General features: G+C 33.8%; 1 protein-coding gene across 2 annotated transcripts; it reads left to right on the forward strand.

Moving 5' to 3' along the window:
• Positions 1-3,889: 3,889 nt before the first annotated feature.
• On the forward strand, positions 3,890-8,966 carry LOC115716715 (thaumatin-like protein). 2 transcript variants are annotated; one of them, XM_030645590.2, is made up of 2 exons: positions 3,890-4,694; positions 8,191-8,966. In XM_030645590.2, the coding sequence occupies exons 1-2, from the start codon at positions 3,983-3,985 to the stop codon at positions 8,790-8,792; spliced, it is 1,314 nt and encodes a 437-aa protein (XP_030501450.2). In that variant the 5' UTR covers positions 3,890-3,982; the 3' UTR covers positions 8,793-8,966. The 2 variants fall into 2 exon arrangements, with proteins under 2 accessions (XP_030501450.2, XP_060971590.1); XM_061115607.1 differs by lacking the exon at positions 8,191-8,966 and adding an exon at positions 6,091-7,825 and having other exon boundaries at positions 3,894-4,694.
• The last annotated feature ends 8,732 nt before the right edge of the window (positions 8,967-17,698 follow it).

A 17,698-nucleotide genomic window follows, 5' to 3' on the forward strand; every position in this document is an offset into this window, starting at 1 on the left:
ATGTCGTCAGTTATTTCCTAATAACCGACATGATTCAAATCACCCTCAGAAATATCTTCCTCCCAACCGACTCTAAATGGTATAATCCAATTCTATACCTATAGTTTTTATAAAAAAAAAACTGCCTCTAGAGGTCAATTTTTTAATAGCAGAGTATTCTTACACCCTTCAGCTTCCCTTATTATGAAATATGTGGAAAAAACAGCCTCTAAAGGGTTATTTTGTAATAGTAAAAAAAGAGGTAAACATATTAATAGATTTTGAAAGAGAAGGTAAAAATTAAAGGCATTAAGTTAAAAGAGGTATGTAGTGTAATTTCTTGTTATTTATTTCTATGTTGGCAGAAGCCCTGAAATTTAGTAAACATAGAAATAGAAATATTTGGACCCTTATTTAGAAAAAAAATAATATTTTTTAAAATTAGTAAAAAATTGTGTAATTTTAAAGGAGAAATGGTTTTTAAAAAATACTGAATTTTGGGTAAAACTTTTACTGTCCTCCCCCCTTTTTTTCTTTTATACTGTAAGCACAAAAAAATGAGGCCTCCATCTTCCACATCTACACACAAAACCACCACATGAACATCAGAACATCTGGAAAATAACTATTAATTCTGGTGATATTGAGCAAAAATAATGAAATCGACATAAAATAAATAATCATGACAACACAACTGTAAAACAAATCAAACAAAAAAAAAATGATTAAAAAAAAACTAACAATCTTTAGCATAGCCTCAACACCAGATGCAATAGCGACTATATTTGCAAGCCCAGTCCTAGAAAATCAAAATAAAAAAATTACTAAAACAAAACTAAAACAACAAAAAAATTAATATAAAACAAAGAAGCAAATATATAACCACTTAGAAAAATATAAAAGAACCACACACTTCTTGTTTCCAGTGAGTTCACTAGCTAAATGTATTTATAGGAGAACCAGAACAATACAAAAACTACAAAACAACTATAGAGAAAGAAGAAGAAATGTATATATAGCCTTCATATCTTTCATACCCACGGATACAACAACCACTGCAACACAAGAACACCCAAAAAAAACCCATTAATTGCGGCGAGACGGAGCAAGAACAGTGACATCGATGTCAAATAAATAAATTATGGAAAGCAACTGTAAAACAACACTAAAACAAATGAAAAAAAAAACAAAAGAATAAAAAAAATGATTAAAAAAAACAACCATTCTGCACAGCCTCAAGACCAGATGCAATAGAAGCGATATTTGTAAGTTTAGTTTTGGAAAATTAGAATAAAAAAACCACACTAACTCTTATCTTTCCTAAAAACTTGACTAAAAACTTTGATTACTAAATAAAAAAAATTATGTAGAGGTATAGAGGATTTTTAAAATTTTTCCTACCCATTGATAATTTACTAACAAAAATAAGAGAAAAAAAGGAAGAGAAACTGAAACAAAAATGGAAAAGACAAAGGAAAAAAGTTAAAAAGAATATAAAGAAGAAGAAAGAAAGAATAATGGTAGTGGAAAAACACTACTACAATAAGGACTTTTGCTTCAATTTTTAAGTGACATATAAAAAATTTGCTTTGGTTGGGGTAACTGACATTATAGTCGTAGACGCAAATAGTAAATTTTTTTGCTTCGGTTATGAGCTGACGCTAATTATTTTTTTGCTTCCGTTATGAACCGAAGTAAAAAAAAAGATTTTGCATCGGTTCATAAACGAAGCAAAAAACCAGGGCACCAATGTTATTTATTTTTTGCTTCGATTATGAACCGAAGCAAAAAAAATGATAAAAAGAGGCGGACCACCGCCACTATCACCACCATATTCATAGTAGTTATTACGAATTCCTCCGCCAACACAACATCATAAATTACAAAAAAAATACCAAAATGACCACAACCCTTTTTCGAACCACCACCATAGTGCCATCTAAAGCACCGTGCATGTTTTCTTGCAATAAGAAAAAAAAAATTAGATCTAAAACTATTTAGAACCGAGATCACCAAAGAGAAAGAAAAAGTGCGAGAGAGAGAGAGAGCATGGAAGATCTACACCACCGGAGCTGAAAACCACCGAAGATGAGAGAGAAAGCATTTGAGATTGAAAAAGAGAAAGAGATGTGAGAAACGTACCTGGGTGTTGTCGATCGGGGTCTGGCTGTTGGTAGGCTTGGTTCGACGTCGTGGGGTGTGACTAGTTGCTAGGCTTGGTCACCGAGATGGATAGAGAGAAAGAGAAAGAGGGAGATAGATATGGATTTAGGGTTTGTAAAAATGGTATATGTGGTGGCTAAATTAAGTGGTAGGTTATATATATATATCTAGGGTTTGTGAAATGTTCTTGGTCGATCTGTTGGTTTAATTTTTTTTACGTACGAGTTTTTGCGTCAGTTTTAGATTGACGCATAGTTAGCGTCACTTCTAAGCGGACGCAAATAGTCTTACAACTGACGCTAATTTTGCGTCAGTGCATATACTGGACGCAAAATTCACGAGTTCTTTAACAGTATTGGTTTTTAAATTTTGCCAATGTCAAAACTGACGCAAAATCTAGTTTTTGTAGTAGTAAAAGTGATAAAAATAAAGTGAAAAATGAAGAAGAAGATGAATAGGGCAGAGAGAATGGTAAAGTAAATGAATTTTTTTTTAAAAAAAATATAATAAAAATACAAATAAAAAACACAAAACATATATAAGAATGGTTTTGATCACATGACTTTATCATTAAAACAATTAAAGGTGGAGAAAAAGTTTTTAAAAAAGTAAAAAATAATGGGAAAGAGCTGAAAAGAAAAAAGAAAAAAGAAAAAAAATGAGAAAAGAGAAGAGATAATGATTGACATAACAAACTTAAAAAATAATATAACCGTGTTACAGTAAAATTAAAATAAAATGCAAAATTTCACTGTTCAGTATGAAAATGAGTAAGAATTAGTAGTGACTATCCAACACGGCATGTTTGAAATTTCAAACTTGAAAGGTAATATTCAACACGGCATGTTTAATAGTGGTATTAGCCCTTTTCTCATAATAAATATAATTAAACCATTTCTTTTCGATAAATAGACAGTAAAATCGATCTTATATTACAATGAGCATGAGGAACATAATAACATTATTTCTGTTAAAAAAATAGAACTGCTTTATTATATGATCTAATTGACTTTTTCATCAAAAATATGGAGTGATCAACGGTAGCTTGACATGTGACTCCAAGAAAAACAAGTAAAAATAAAAAACTTGTAGGTGATTCTACGATATACTCTCTTAAAACGGATGGTTTGATACGGTACGTTATAGTTATTTAAGATATTTTACAAAATATTAAGAAATTCAGAACAATTTACAATATAAAAAATAATTTCAAACAATCTATTTTACACACGTATAAAATAAAATAATCACGCGTACAACACATTATTTGAATGTAGTTTTTAGCGTGTTAAATTTTTCCGAATTTCTAAAAATTTTATAGAATGTCTCAAATAACTATAATTTAGATGACTATGAGAAAAAATTTGACTAAAATATTATTTCGGATAATAAAACAAATAAAGATATATATCCCTTTTGAAAAAGTCCATTATAAAATTTTCCAAAACTTTTTATTCTATTATCTGTTGACAAATATTATAAAATAATAAAAAGTATAGAAATGCAAAGAGCATTGCTATTGGGCAGCAGTGGTGCCTAGCACCCTTAAGACGTGTCGTATTGCGATTGGCTAGTGATACTCCCTAAAAGTTATTATATTAAACTATATGTGACCCAATACTTAATTAGACCAATAGCGATATTGAGAGGATGCTTGGGACTACGAGTAACTTTTAGCATTTCTCAAATGCAAAATAAATAATAATAATAATAATAATAATAAGGGAGAGTTGTGAACTACACGTCTCTTAATTCTTGTACTCAACGAAATATTTAGCTGTAATAAGAAAAACCCAAATCAATTACTAAGTTGTCGTGTTTCTTACTAATTTCCCTTAAAATGAGGTCCTGCGTTTCCTCATTTTTCTTACTAGTATTGCTCCTACTTTTCTCCACCATCGTTTACTTTACACACGCAGCCAGATTCGACATCAAAAACAACTGTCCTTACACCGTCTGGGCAGCCGCCACTCCCGGCGGTGGAAAGAAACTGAACACATACGATGTTTGGGCCATTGACATGAAACCGGGCACTAACGGCAGAATATGGGCACGAACAGGTTGTAGTTTCAATGAGGCTGGAAACGGCACATGCGAAACTGGGGACTGCGGAGGGGTTCTGGAGTGTGAAGGAAGTGGTGGTCAACCGCCCAACACCCTGGCCGAGTTCAGTCTTGACACTGCCAACAAGGATTTCTTTGATATCTCGCTTGTGGATGGGTTCAATGTCCCCATAGACTTTAGTTCCACGTCGGCGCAGTGCACACGGAGTATCGAGTGCGTGGCCGATATAAACAACGAATGCACAGCTGAGTTGAAGGTCAAAACTGGATCAGTTGGTTGCAACAATCCCTGCACTGTGTTTCGAACCGACGAGTATTGTTGTACGTCTGGTCCCGATAATTGTAAGCCCACAAATTTCTCGAGGTTTTTCAAGACTCGTTGCCCCGATGCTTATGTTTACTCTTATGATGATCGGCGAAGCAGTACATTTACATGCCCTACTGGGACTAACTATTCTGTTGTCTTCTGCCCTGACATTAAGCAGAAAGGTCAGGCACAATTATAATTAATTTATTAATTATTACTTAATCATGATCATGTCTTTAATTTTATCTACATTAATCTCGTTACATATAGCACTTACAGTAGCTTGTTCAAGATGACGAGTTTTTCTTTCTAAAATATAGGAGTACACCAAATTTATCTCAAATTACATATGAATTTTATTTTAATATAATTTTTTTTTTTTTTGTATGTGTATGTGTGTAAGGAGAGGAAGACACTTACAAGATTAATTAGGGGCTGTACTAGCCATAAAAAAAAAATTATATATCTATACTTATTTTTAATTTGTCTACAATTTACCCGTTAATTTTTTTTTATCCCTCTTAGAGTATATAGTGTGTATAATTATTCTGTTACATATTTGATTTGATGTAACTATTAAAATTTTCTTTATATATTAGACACACTACAATATCTATTATTTGCTATTGAATTGTATTAATAGATGGTGTAAAATTATAATATATTTTCAATAAACTCGACCTCAACATTAACTATCGGTTAGGTCCGGCTGAGTCTTGAATTAAGTGTTTTTTGTCATAATATATTGAAACTGGATCGTATCAGATTCGATTCGAAAAGAATTAGACAGAGCAAAGAGTCGATTAGATCTGAGATCCAATAATGGATCCGAATATTTTAAAGCTCTGACTCGATCCAACTAAATAGATCTTTTTGACATACCTAAAAGAAAGTAATGCATAGTGAAAAAAAATAAGGGAAATTTGAGCCATAAATAACTATTTCGTTAGATTTCTTGCTAATAAATATTTAATTTTAAAAAATATCAGCATAAATACATAAATCTCCAACCTCTACTATAAATTAATTGTATTTTTTGGTGTCCGTTGTAAACTGATCACACTTATATTTTTAGTGTCACTTCGTAGAAAAAGTTAAATTTTGGTGTCGGTTCTAAACCGATATTATTGAGTTTTAGTGTAGTTTTAAAACTGACACTTAATGTCTACATATATATTTTTTTAGTGTAAGTTTAAAACAGAAACTAATAAGTATAACTGTAGGTTTTAAATCGTGACTAAAAGGGGTTATTTTCATAAAAAAAAAATAATTATGAATTTCTTTTTTTATAATTTTGAAATATAAAACTTAAAAGGTTATAAACTTAAAATAAGTTATACATATCAATTAATAAATATAAAAATAATTTAAAATTTACTAATACATTGAGAGACTATTGTTACACAACAAACTACATACTACATTATATACATTATAACAAATACATATTACAGATAATAAATATAGAGTATAATATATAGATTACAACAAATAAATATATTACATAAGATTTTATTTCATAAAGTAAAATAATTAAATAAAAAAGCCTAAATCCTTTTATTTTTCTCATTCCCGAAGCCACCGCGACCACATCATCATCATCAACGCTCGACCACAACCAGACCATGACCACCACCGCAAGAGCCATCCTTGAAACCCAGAACACAACCAGACCATGACCACCATCACTGCCGCTCAAGCACAACCATACCATGACAACCATCATTGTCGCTCACCTCAACCACCAAAATCAACATTCCAACCAAAAAACCCAGCAAAAGCTTCTCTGTCGCAATCTACTGAGAGAGAGAGAGAGAGAGAGAGAGAGAGAGAGAGAGAGAGAGAGAGAGAGAGAGAGAGAGAGAGAGAGAGAGAGAGAGAGAGAGAGAGAGAGAGAGAGAGAGAGAGAAAGAAAGAACTCTACTGAGAGAGAGACATACCTATTATCGAGAGAGATAGAGAGAGAAGCGAACAGAGGAGATGGACAGCCAGAGGAGATGGATGGAGGAGGGCGGCGCCGCATGAAAATGAGAAGGGAGAGAGAGATCGGGTGAGGCATAAGAAAAAAAAAAAGACAGAGGGGTTTGAAATATAGAGTTTAGAATAATATGTATATATAGTAGGGTTTTTTTTTTGTCCTTTTTTTTAATGAGCTCAATAGTCTAGATTTATAATTGAGACCAAAGAATTTTTTAATATCGGTTATAAACCGACACTTATACTCATTTTGTAAGTATATATTTTAAAAATTTCATTCGTCTCGGTTATACTTTTAGTGTTAGTCTACTAATCAACACTAAAAATTATTATAAGTGTCAGTTATATAAACCGAGAAAAAATGTTAAAAGTAGTTTTAAGTGTATTTGTCGAACTGAAACCAAAAATCTATTTCGTAGTAATAAACTTAGGGGGCGTTTGGTATAAGGGATTCAAAATAATCTGATTAAGGGGAATATTATGAAGGAGAATATGATTATCTGTAAACTTATTACATTGTTTGGTTATTCATGGCAATATTAATTAGATTACTGTTAATTAAATTATAGTCTTTGGTTGAGCACATGAATCTTATATACTATTTTAGAATAGTGAAATAAAAATAAAATAATAATTATTATATCTCTTTCAACATAATTATAAATAAAGTAAAATTATTATTTGTAAAAACAAATATATTTATTAATAAATAAATTTAGTTGCAATGTGTTTGTCCAATTGATGAGCCAGCAACCAAAGTTGCAACGACAAGAGAGCGATGCGATGTTGAATTTTAACGAAAAAGTTGTGATAATTTTGTATTGTTTGAAAGAGTAAATAGGAAAGATGGTGAGAATAATAAAAATGGTAGATTAAGTTGTGATAATTTTGTATTGTTTGACAAAGTAAATAGAAGAAGATGATGAGGATAATATTAATAACAGATTAAAAGTGAAGTATTATATATATATATTATAAACATCTTTTCTTAAAGCAATTGTGTAGTGTTTAATTTTTTTTAAGTTATTATTTAAATTTTTATTTATAAAAATTTAATTATACATTCAAATAACTAATATAATGTTTGAATCCCACCTTTTTTGAATGATCAACATTACCCCCTTTTTAGGGTAGTTGGAATACTAGGGTAAAAGTATTACATGACTCAAAAATTTTTAAACCTCATAACAAACAGGGTAATCATTGAGATTACCTTTTCTTTCCTCACATTAACCCATTCCAAACAGCCCCTTAAATGTATATGTAATTACCCACTTCAGTGTGCCGTTGAACCTAAATGTCAATGTAATTATGCACTTCGCTGTGTTTTTAGTTATTAATTAGAGTAACACGTGTTGATGTCCTATTGGCCAATTTATTTTCTTTGAAAATAATAATTTAAAAAACAAAAATTTTCTAAAACTAAGAAATAGGAAAAACAAATCAATTCTTGAACAATACGTGTCATTCTAATTAATAACTAACGGTATAGTGAAATGGGTACCGACAAAAATATTATAGATTCAGGTATTTATCCCTCTTGTTTTTTAAATTAGATATTTATTAGCAACAAATATAATAATTTGAATATTTATGCAGCAAGTTTACTGAAAAATATAAATAAAATTTTAATGATTTAATTTAAATATAGCAGGAAATAACTAATGTGACAACTCTTATTCTTAACTTTGCGTAAACCAGGTTCTGTGACAAGATTCAACATCACAAACAATTGCCCTTTTACTGTTTGGGCAGCTATCGTGCCGGGTGGCGGTTGGCAGCTAGAATCGGGTCAAACACGGAGCCACGATATGAGCTCGGATAAAGAAGGCCGCATCTGGGCCAGAACAGGTTGCATTTTTAACTCAACAGGGCATGGTAGGTGTGACAGTGGTGATTGCGACGGCCTACTCGAATGCCAAGTCAATGGACGAGCCCCTAACACTTTAGCCGAGTTCAACCTACGACAAAACTTCTTCAACATCTCACTGGTTGAGGGCTTCAACGTACCCATGGAGTTTAGTCCCACATCTGAGCAGTGCTACCAAGGGATCAAGTGTGCTGCAGATATCAACAAGCAATGTCCGATGGAATTAAGAGACCTTGGAGGGTGTAATAATCCTTGTACAGTGTTCAATAATGATCAGTTTTGTTGCAAATCTAGCAACTGCGGGTCAACAAGTTATTCTCAGTTTTTTAAGAGTTTATGCCCTGATGCTTATACTTATCCTTTAGATGATGATTCAACTAGCACATTTAGTTGCCCTGGTAGAACTAACTACAAGGTTGTCTTCTGTCCTTGATTATTATAGAATTTTTTGTACAAGAATTAACTTTACCACCCCAAATTCATAATTCTGTAGCGGGATTATTAAATTAATTAGAAAAGTTGTAACAAGAATTCAAGACATAAATATTCATTGAATTTTGGCTATTTAATAAAATTTACACTTTCTTGGTACACAAAAAGAAAGAAATAATTAAAACTTGTATCTTGACTAAATAGTAATATAAGAAAGTACTTGTTAATTATTCAGCACTGCTTGTTTTGGAAATTCCATTTGTAACTACAAGAATTATGAGTACATTGGACGACGACATCTCCTTTATATGAGTTATACGGAATGATTTTGTAGTAATATAATTGTTAATTCAAAATTTCGTTAAAGTAAATGAGCTTTCATAATTAACGCCAAAAGTAATATAAGTAATAAATAATAAACCGAATGTAATAAAGTATTAAATAGAGATAGAAATTTTTTACGAAATTTATATAAACCACGAGTCACTTTTATTTCTATGAGTATTTTGAGTATAAACTTTTGTAGTGGTTATTTGGTCGTCCCCTTCAATTTTATTTTACTAATATTTATAGAAATAGGATAACAATTGTTTAATCTTATTTAATGTGCAGTAACATAATCGTGGGGTTTCCCATGTTTTACACGTTTCACTAATAGGAAGGTGTTGCCCTAGTTTTCTCCCAATATACATGCATTTTAGAGGAGGACACGTGTCAACTTGAGAAAATACGAATCAATAAATACAATGTCAATTATATTACACGATACTAAAATAGAATAATTCATTAAATACTTAACTGGTAGAGTATATCTATAACTTGCTGACCGTAAAATCTTAGGCGAGACACAGATGTACAAACTATTAATTCACATATTAACGAGAAAATCATTTCGTCTATGAAGATATGATCATGTTAGTACTGTTAGTTAAAAGATGTACAAGCTGTAGTTAGTTAATAGCTCTAACTGAATTGTCAGTTAGTTAGTTAGGATTGTTTTCTCAGTTAAAGGCTCTGTATAAATATCTCTTCTATCAATAAAGAAATTAAGCTTCTCATCATTTTGTTCATCACTGTTTTCTCTTTGTTTTTCTGGTTCAAGATCTCTCTGATTTCAAGATCTCTCTTGAAATCTTACATGGTATCAGAGCCTCTGACTAACGTCTTCAATGGAGTCTTCGTCTACAGGCCCTACTCAAGCAGCCGTCCCTCCCAGAGCTCCTTCGAACAACACGGTCCCTACTCAGGCAGCCGTCGATCGTCCCCAACAGATGAACAATCCGTTTTCTCACTCCCTCACATCTACTCTTACTGTTAAACTTGATCGTACTAACTTTTTGTCGTGGAAATCACAGGTTCTTCGCACTGTGATTGGACACGATCTTGACGAAATCCTTCTTGCAGGAATTCCCCCACCTGCTCAACTGGTTTCTGGCGAACCAAATCCATTGTTCAGTCAATGGAAACGTCAAGATCAATTACTTCTATCTTGGTTGCGTGCATCCATGACAGAAGCTGTGCTAGCCTCAGTCGCTAATTTCACCTCCTCGCACTCTGTTTGGCGTGCCTTAGAACAGCGATTCTCAAGTTAGTCGAAGGCTCGTCTCCTTCAACTGAAAAGTCAATTCTCCACGCTTCGCAAAGGCGGACAATCGATATCTGACTTCAGTGACAAAGTTCAGAACATTGCTGATTCATTGGCTATAGCTGGCTCTCCGATTCAAGATCAAGATTTGATCCTACAACTTCTCAACGGTCTTGGTCCTAAATACGACTTCGTTGTCTCCGGTATCACTGCGCGCAGTGATGATCTCACATATGAAGAAGTTCAATCACTTCTTCTTGCTCATGAAAGTCGCTTAGATCATCACAATACTGCTGTTGATCTCAGCATGAAACTTCAGGCGAATATGGCTGTCTCTGGCCCAAGAAACACACCATATCGCCCACCTGCAAACAAGAATTTTACAAGAGGAGGCTATCGACCCCCAACTCAGAACAATAGACCGCTGTGTCAACTCTGTCTTCGATTTGGACATACTGCACCAGTATGTCATTATCGATTCGAAAAGAACTGGGTTCCCCCCAAACCAGGAGCCACAAATCAGCAATCCAATACTTCTTAGTCTGCCCCTCTAGTCTATCTTACTAAACAAGAAGTTGAGTATGATCCTCAAGCCTACGCTTCCACATTTCTGCCTGACTTTGGAGATGACTCTGGCTGGTTTGTCGACACAGGTGCCACAAATCATGTCACCTCTGTCACTCAAAATCTGGAATCTGCTGCTCCTTACACGGGTCATGAAGGCTTAGTTGTTGGAGACGGTAAGAAACTATCCATCTCTAATATTGGATCAACTTCTTTACAGTCTTTCAACTCTTTACCTCTAAAATTAAATTCAGTTCTTCATGTTCCCTCAATTACCAAGAATTTAGTAAATGTGTCACAACTTACTCATGACAACTTTGTGTTTCTTGAATTTCATAAAACATGTTGCTTTGTCAAGGACAAACACACTGGGAAAGTGCTGCTCAAGGGAACACTTAAAGATGGACTGTACGTGCTTGAAGAATACTCAAGACCTCCCATTCAAAATCCTCTTGGCTATGTTTGTACACCTTCTGCTTTCATCTATTCTAGTCAATCTACCTTTGACAATGTAATCAGTAATTCATCATGTACAAATGTTCCTATAAATAAATTGCATACTCTTGGTTTGTCAAATTGCACTCCTACTATTAATAGTGTCTGCTACATGTCTAATGTTACTAATTGGCACAATAAGCTGGGGCATCCCTCCAATGCCACCTTGAGTAAAATCTTACATGTTGTTCCCCACACTGGCACCATAAACCAGCTTTCATTTTGCAGAGCATGCCAATTAGGAAAAAGTCACAAACAACCTTTTCCCATATCTAGTTCTCATGCCTCTCAACCCTTAGAACTCATTCATACCGATTTATGGGGTCCCTCACATATCAAATCGAAAGATGGATATAGTTACTATATTCACTTTCTTGATGATTTTAGTAGGTTTGTTTGGATCTACCCCTTAACACTTAAGTCTCAAGCCCTTGATGTTTTTTTAAAGTTTAAGGCTATGGTAGAAAAACAATTTAACTTACCAATAGAAAGAGTTCAAGCCGACTGGGGGGAGAGTACAGACCATTTTCCAGGTTTCTAAGTGATCAAGGAATCTCTTTTACACATCCTTGTCCTAAAACTAGTGAACAAAATGGGCGGGCTGAGCGTAAGCATAGACATGTTACAGAAATGGGGTTAACTCTCCTAGCACAATCGGGGTTAGATTTTTCCTATTGGTGGCATGCTTTCCATACTGCTGCCTTTCTCATCAATCGCCTACCAACCCCGATTTTACACAATAAATCTCCATCTGAGTACCTATTTGGTCAACCTCCTGATTACAATATTTTAAAACCATTTGGTTGCTCTTGTTTTTCCCATTTAAGGTCTTACAACAATCATAAAATGGAGTTCAGATCACAAGAGTGCATCTTTCTTGGGTATTCTTCCATGCACAAAGGATATCTTTGTGAAAATTCCTCGGGCAGGTTGTTTATAAGTCGACATGTGGTCTTTAATGAGAACTCTTTTCCTGCAACATCTGTTCAGCACTCACAGCAGCAGGTAAATTCTCCTAATCCATCTCATTTTCCTACTGCTAACTTTTCTACTGGTGTTGCAACTAATTCTTGTGTTAATTCAACAATGGCTACTGGTTCGGGTGCCAATGAGACCACTGTCCCTATACCACAACCCCACACTACTATCCTTTCACCTACAACAAACACCTTAACCCCTACAAACCCACATATACAGCCTACACCAGCAGACACCTCTATTCCACCTTCTATTCCTCTCAGATCACCCTCCCTAGATGCTATCCCTTCTAAATCACCACAACTAAACACTACACACCATTCTCAAAACATACCTACTGTCCTACCCCCTGCACCCTCAGTTGGCACTGAACCAGTCCCACCTGCAGCCAATCTCAGGACTTATAACATGTGCACCAGGTCACAATCGGGAATTAGAAAACCCAAGTCATACATGGCCACTAAGCATCCGTTACCTGAATCAACATTGCCAACTGAACCAAAGTCACTTAAGGCTGCTCTTGCTGATCCTAAATGGAATGGTGCAATGAACTCAGAAATTGTTGCTCTACATCAAGCAAATACCTGGAAATTGGTGCCCCCTACAGATAACATGAATATAATAGGCTGTAAATGGGTTCATCGAGTAAAGTTAAACAAAGATGGTTCCCTAAATCGATACAAGTCTCGACTTGTTGCCAAAGGATATCTGCAAGAAGCTGGAATAGACTTTGATGAAACTTTTAGTCCAGTTGTTAAGCCAACAACTGTTCGAACTGTTTTGTCCTTGGCTGTTTCAAACAATTGGAATGTTTCTCAGTTTGATGTCACAAATGCATTTCTTAATGGTCCTTTAACTGAGACAGTTTACATGAGCCAACCTTCGGGGTTTGAAGACAAGGACCATCCTACTTATGTATGCAAGTTACAAAAGGCAATTTACGGTCTCAAACAAGCGCCTCGCGCTTGGAATGACAAGCTACGGCAGACACTTGTCTCATGGGGGTTTCAAGGATCACGTGCAGACAGATCTCTGTTTGTATATGGTTCCAGAGCTAATCTTGTTATTTTTCTGGTTTAAGTAGATGACATTCTTGTCACAGGGCCAAACTCTACTCTCATAACCAAACTGGTTGGTGATTTAAACAAAAGCTTTGCCTTGAAAGATCTTGGACAGGTTCATTATTTCTTGGGAGTGGAAATTTATCGTGACAATACAGGAATGTACTTGTCTCAGACCAAGTACATTACTGATTTGCTTGTGAGACTAAACATGGAAGGAGCAAAGGCTTGTCCTATTCCAGCCAGTGCAGCAACTCGACTCTCTTTACATGAAGGAGAACCGTTCCACGACATTACTCTATACCGAAGTACATTGGGTGCATTGCAATATCTATCCCTTACTCGTCGTGATGTGGCGTTTATAGTGAACAAGTTGAGCCAATTTCTGCAAGCTCCAACTTCAGTTCACTGGGATGCATGCAAAAAGCTACTACGGTATCTCAAAGGCACAATAAAAGACACTACAAGAAAACCCACTTTTGCCAGCGCATTTTTGCGCCGGCAAAGCTTTGTCGGCGCACAACTGCGCCGGCAAAGCTTATCTGGGAAGCTTGGTCGGTAAAAGACTTTTTACCGACGCGTAGAATAAATGCGCCGGTAAAACTTCCTTTTACCGGCGAGAAATCACGCCGGTGAAAAATAAGCGCCGGTGTTAAAAAATGCCCTTATCCGCTATGAACCTGCTTTGATAAGCTTTTGTCGGCGCACTATTGCGCCGGCAAAACTATTGGCGCCAACCGTCAGATTGGCGCCAATAGTTTTTGGCCACTTTTTACCGGCGCAGTAATGCGCCGGCAAAAGTATTAATTTTTATTTTTTAAAAAAATTAATTAATTATAATATTAATTAATTAATTTTTTTAAAAATAATTATAATATTATATTAACAAAAAAAACAACATAATTTACATTAAAAGATAAACCAACATTAATTATATTAGGTAAACAAAATGTTAAATGTTTGAACCGGATAATAAAAAAAGTACAGTTCTATAGGCGGGTAATGTCGTCATCGTTGTTTCTCTGAGTCTCGGGAGGCTGCGATGACGATCCAGCACCAGGAGCAGCCGACATCCAGCACCAGGAGTGGGCAATGGTGGAAGATCCATGGGAGGCAAGTTGAAACCCGACACAGCTCGAGAAAGATACTCAAACTGATCTTGGAATCGTCTGAGGTAGAGTTGTTGTGTCGCATACTGCTGCCTCGTATGTTGAGTTGTCTGCTCCGCTTCCTCCACTTTTTTCTGTAAAGCCTCGTACTGTTCCATTGTAACAGTCGGTGGGGCTGAAGGATGCGTGGCAGGTGCTCTTTTTGCCCCAACTCCCTTCAGTCTGGGGAGATGGCCAAAGCATCTAAGATGTCGAGATCGTTCCCCGAGTACTTGCGTCATAACAGGTAAGTCTCGGGGGTACTGTGTAGGATCGACAGAAGGCTCATCGGGCTCATCTTCAGTGGGCGCTGGTTGAGTTGCCGCTATTTTAACCATTTGCTCCTAAAACAAACAAATAAATTAAATGGTTAATTTTAATACAAAATAAATTGACAGAAATAAATAAAAATTGAATTAAAATGTAAACTTACATAAGCTTGTTGCGCGTACTCGTTGCGCCAATTGTTGCCTTTGTGGTGAAACTTTTGAAAAGTTTCCACCGCAGTTGGCAGTTCTCCTGTGTCGGGGTTAGCCTATTTTCAAGAGAAGATATATTAGTATTGTTATTTTATTAGGAAAATTTAAATGAATGATAGTTAAATATGAACTTACCCCCTCGACAACATGTGAAACAATAGGCTTGGAGCCCCAGCCTCCTAGAAATTTCATCTTACCCCGACTTTCTTTATTTTTCATTTGCTCTACTTTGAAATTAATAATTTTTCTAACAATTAATTATTTATTATTGACTATATAAATTAAACATTACTAAAATTAGAAATTTTAAAAAATGTACCTTATGTTTGTCTGTGCTCCAATAAGCGATGCAGTCACTCCACACCTCTTAAGTTACTCCCTCAGGAGGTGACATGTCGGCCCTCTCCTGTCCAAGCTCCTCAATGTTTTGTATCCACTTTTTCTTGCAGTCTGCCCTCCAGTCACGTAAACCCTTTGACATCTCGTACTCACCGTAGTCTACGAATGTAGGGTTATCTCGTGGGAGGACAAACTTGGTCTGCAAAAAGTTACACATTAATACATTAATTACAATTTAATAAGAGTATAGTAATTTAGAAATTAAAAAAATTATTAAGACATACCTCAAGTCTATCCCAGAGTGTATTGATATCCGCTCTACTGACATCTTCCCATTTGAATTTATTAATGAGGATAGACATCCGAGTCATCCATTTCGTCATATTGTTGAATTTTTTTTCCGTTTTTGCCGACCGGGGTGCCAGTCTCTACGTGCAGCTCAATCTGTAACTTGGCAGATTGTGTTTTGGAGAGCTCCTCCTCAACATTCTTGCCTTTGTATTACCTCTGACCCCTTTCTTTTTCGAACTGCTGCCACCTGTAGACATACTACATATACAACACTTTATTATAATTTGGAGAAGCGTATTTAAGAGTCCTTACTGACTCCGCCTCTCCAAACGGGTCTAAGGTATTTCGTGCATGTATAAAATTTTAAAAAAAATTATCACTATGTGATAATACAAATACAATTGTTAAATCCTATCTTTGGTGTATAACCAAAGAGATCAAGAAAAGATAATACAAATTTAATTTTATGCTATTTTACAATATCTTGTCATATACTTTACAATATCTTATGCTCATTTATACTTATTATAACATCACTTTATTACATTTTCACTTTTATTATTTAAATTAAAATTACAAACTATTTTAAAATATCACTTTATTATTTTTTAAATTATATATTACATTTTTCACTTTTATTATTTTTTTAATCCTATATTATTTAAATTAAAATTATAAACTTCTTAAATTTGTAATATCACTTTATTATATTTTAAATTATATATTACATTTTTCACTTTTATTATTTTTTTTAATAATTTATTATTAAATTAAAATTACTAACTTTTTTAAATTTAAAATATCACTTTATTATATTTTAAATTATATATTGCATTTTTCACTTTTATTATTTTTTTAATCATTTTTTATTTAATTTAAAATTACTAACTTTAAAAAATTTTAATACCACTTTATTACATTTTAAATTATATATTACATTCTTTAATTTTTTTTTTTCAATCATTTATTAATTTTTAATCATTTTTTATTTAAATTAAAATTACTAACTTATTAAAACTAATAATATCATTTTATAATATTTAAAATTATATATTACATTTCATAATTGAATATTTTCCTAATTATTTATTATTTAAATTGAAAATATTTTTTTTAATACCTAAAAAAATTATTATTTTACTAAATTTTTAATTACATATTTTCAATTTCAATTTCAATTATATTTCATTTAAACATTCAATTAATTTTACATTTTTTCTACTAAAATTTCGGCAGCATAACGGCTTAAAAAGTATAAACCCAAAATTTTTAATACCTATAAATAACACAAACAAATATTTCCATACAATATATACACAAACAAATAATCCACCCATCCAACAGCAGTCAATTTTATCACAGAACCTACTTCTCTAACATGCATATACATATTAACTAATAACAAACACTGCTACGTATACTAAGCGAAAGCTAAAAAACATACTTGAATCGAGTGCAAAAATGACAACTGCAGGCAGCTAGCGGTAATCCCGAGCGGTCGAACACGGACCTAATTCCATAAAAAAGTAAAACCAAATTAAAAATTTAATACCTATAAAAATTTAAAAAATTTATCACATATCCATTACCCGACACTAACTTACACATATACACACACACACACACACATACACATACACATACACATACACTCACACACACTCACATACACTTATACACACACACACATATACATATATATTTACATACATATATACATACATACATACATACATACATACATATCTATATACATACACCAATATACACATACAAATACATGCATAGTTATATATACACACCCACACCCACACCCACATACACATACACATACACATAAATACATACACACATACATACATACATACATATACACATATATATATACACACCCACATACACAAACACAAACACATACACATACATACACATATATATACATAATCCCACATACACATACATATACA

This window comes from Cannabis sativa, chromosome 5 (assembly GCF_029168945.1).
Source record: "Cannabis sativa cultivar Pink pepper isolate KNU-18-1 chromosome 5, ASM2916894v1, whole genome shotgun sequence".
NCBI classification, from domain to species: Eukaryota; Viridiplantae; Streptophyta; class Magnoliopsida; order Rosales; family Cannabaceae; genus Cannabis; species Cannabis sativa.

What these genes read in the sequence shown, in the direction of transcription:
- LOC115716715 (XM_030645590.2), top strand. Translation starts at nt 3,983, where the DNA reads ATGAGGTCCTGCGTTTCCTCATTTTTCTTACTAGTATTGCTCCTACTT. An exon ending in CCCTGACATTAAGCAGAAAG is followed by an intron (nt 4,695 to 8,190) that starts GTCAGGCACAAT and finishes TGCGTAAACCAG; the next exon opens with GTTCTGTGACAAGATTCAAC.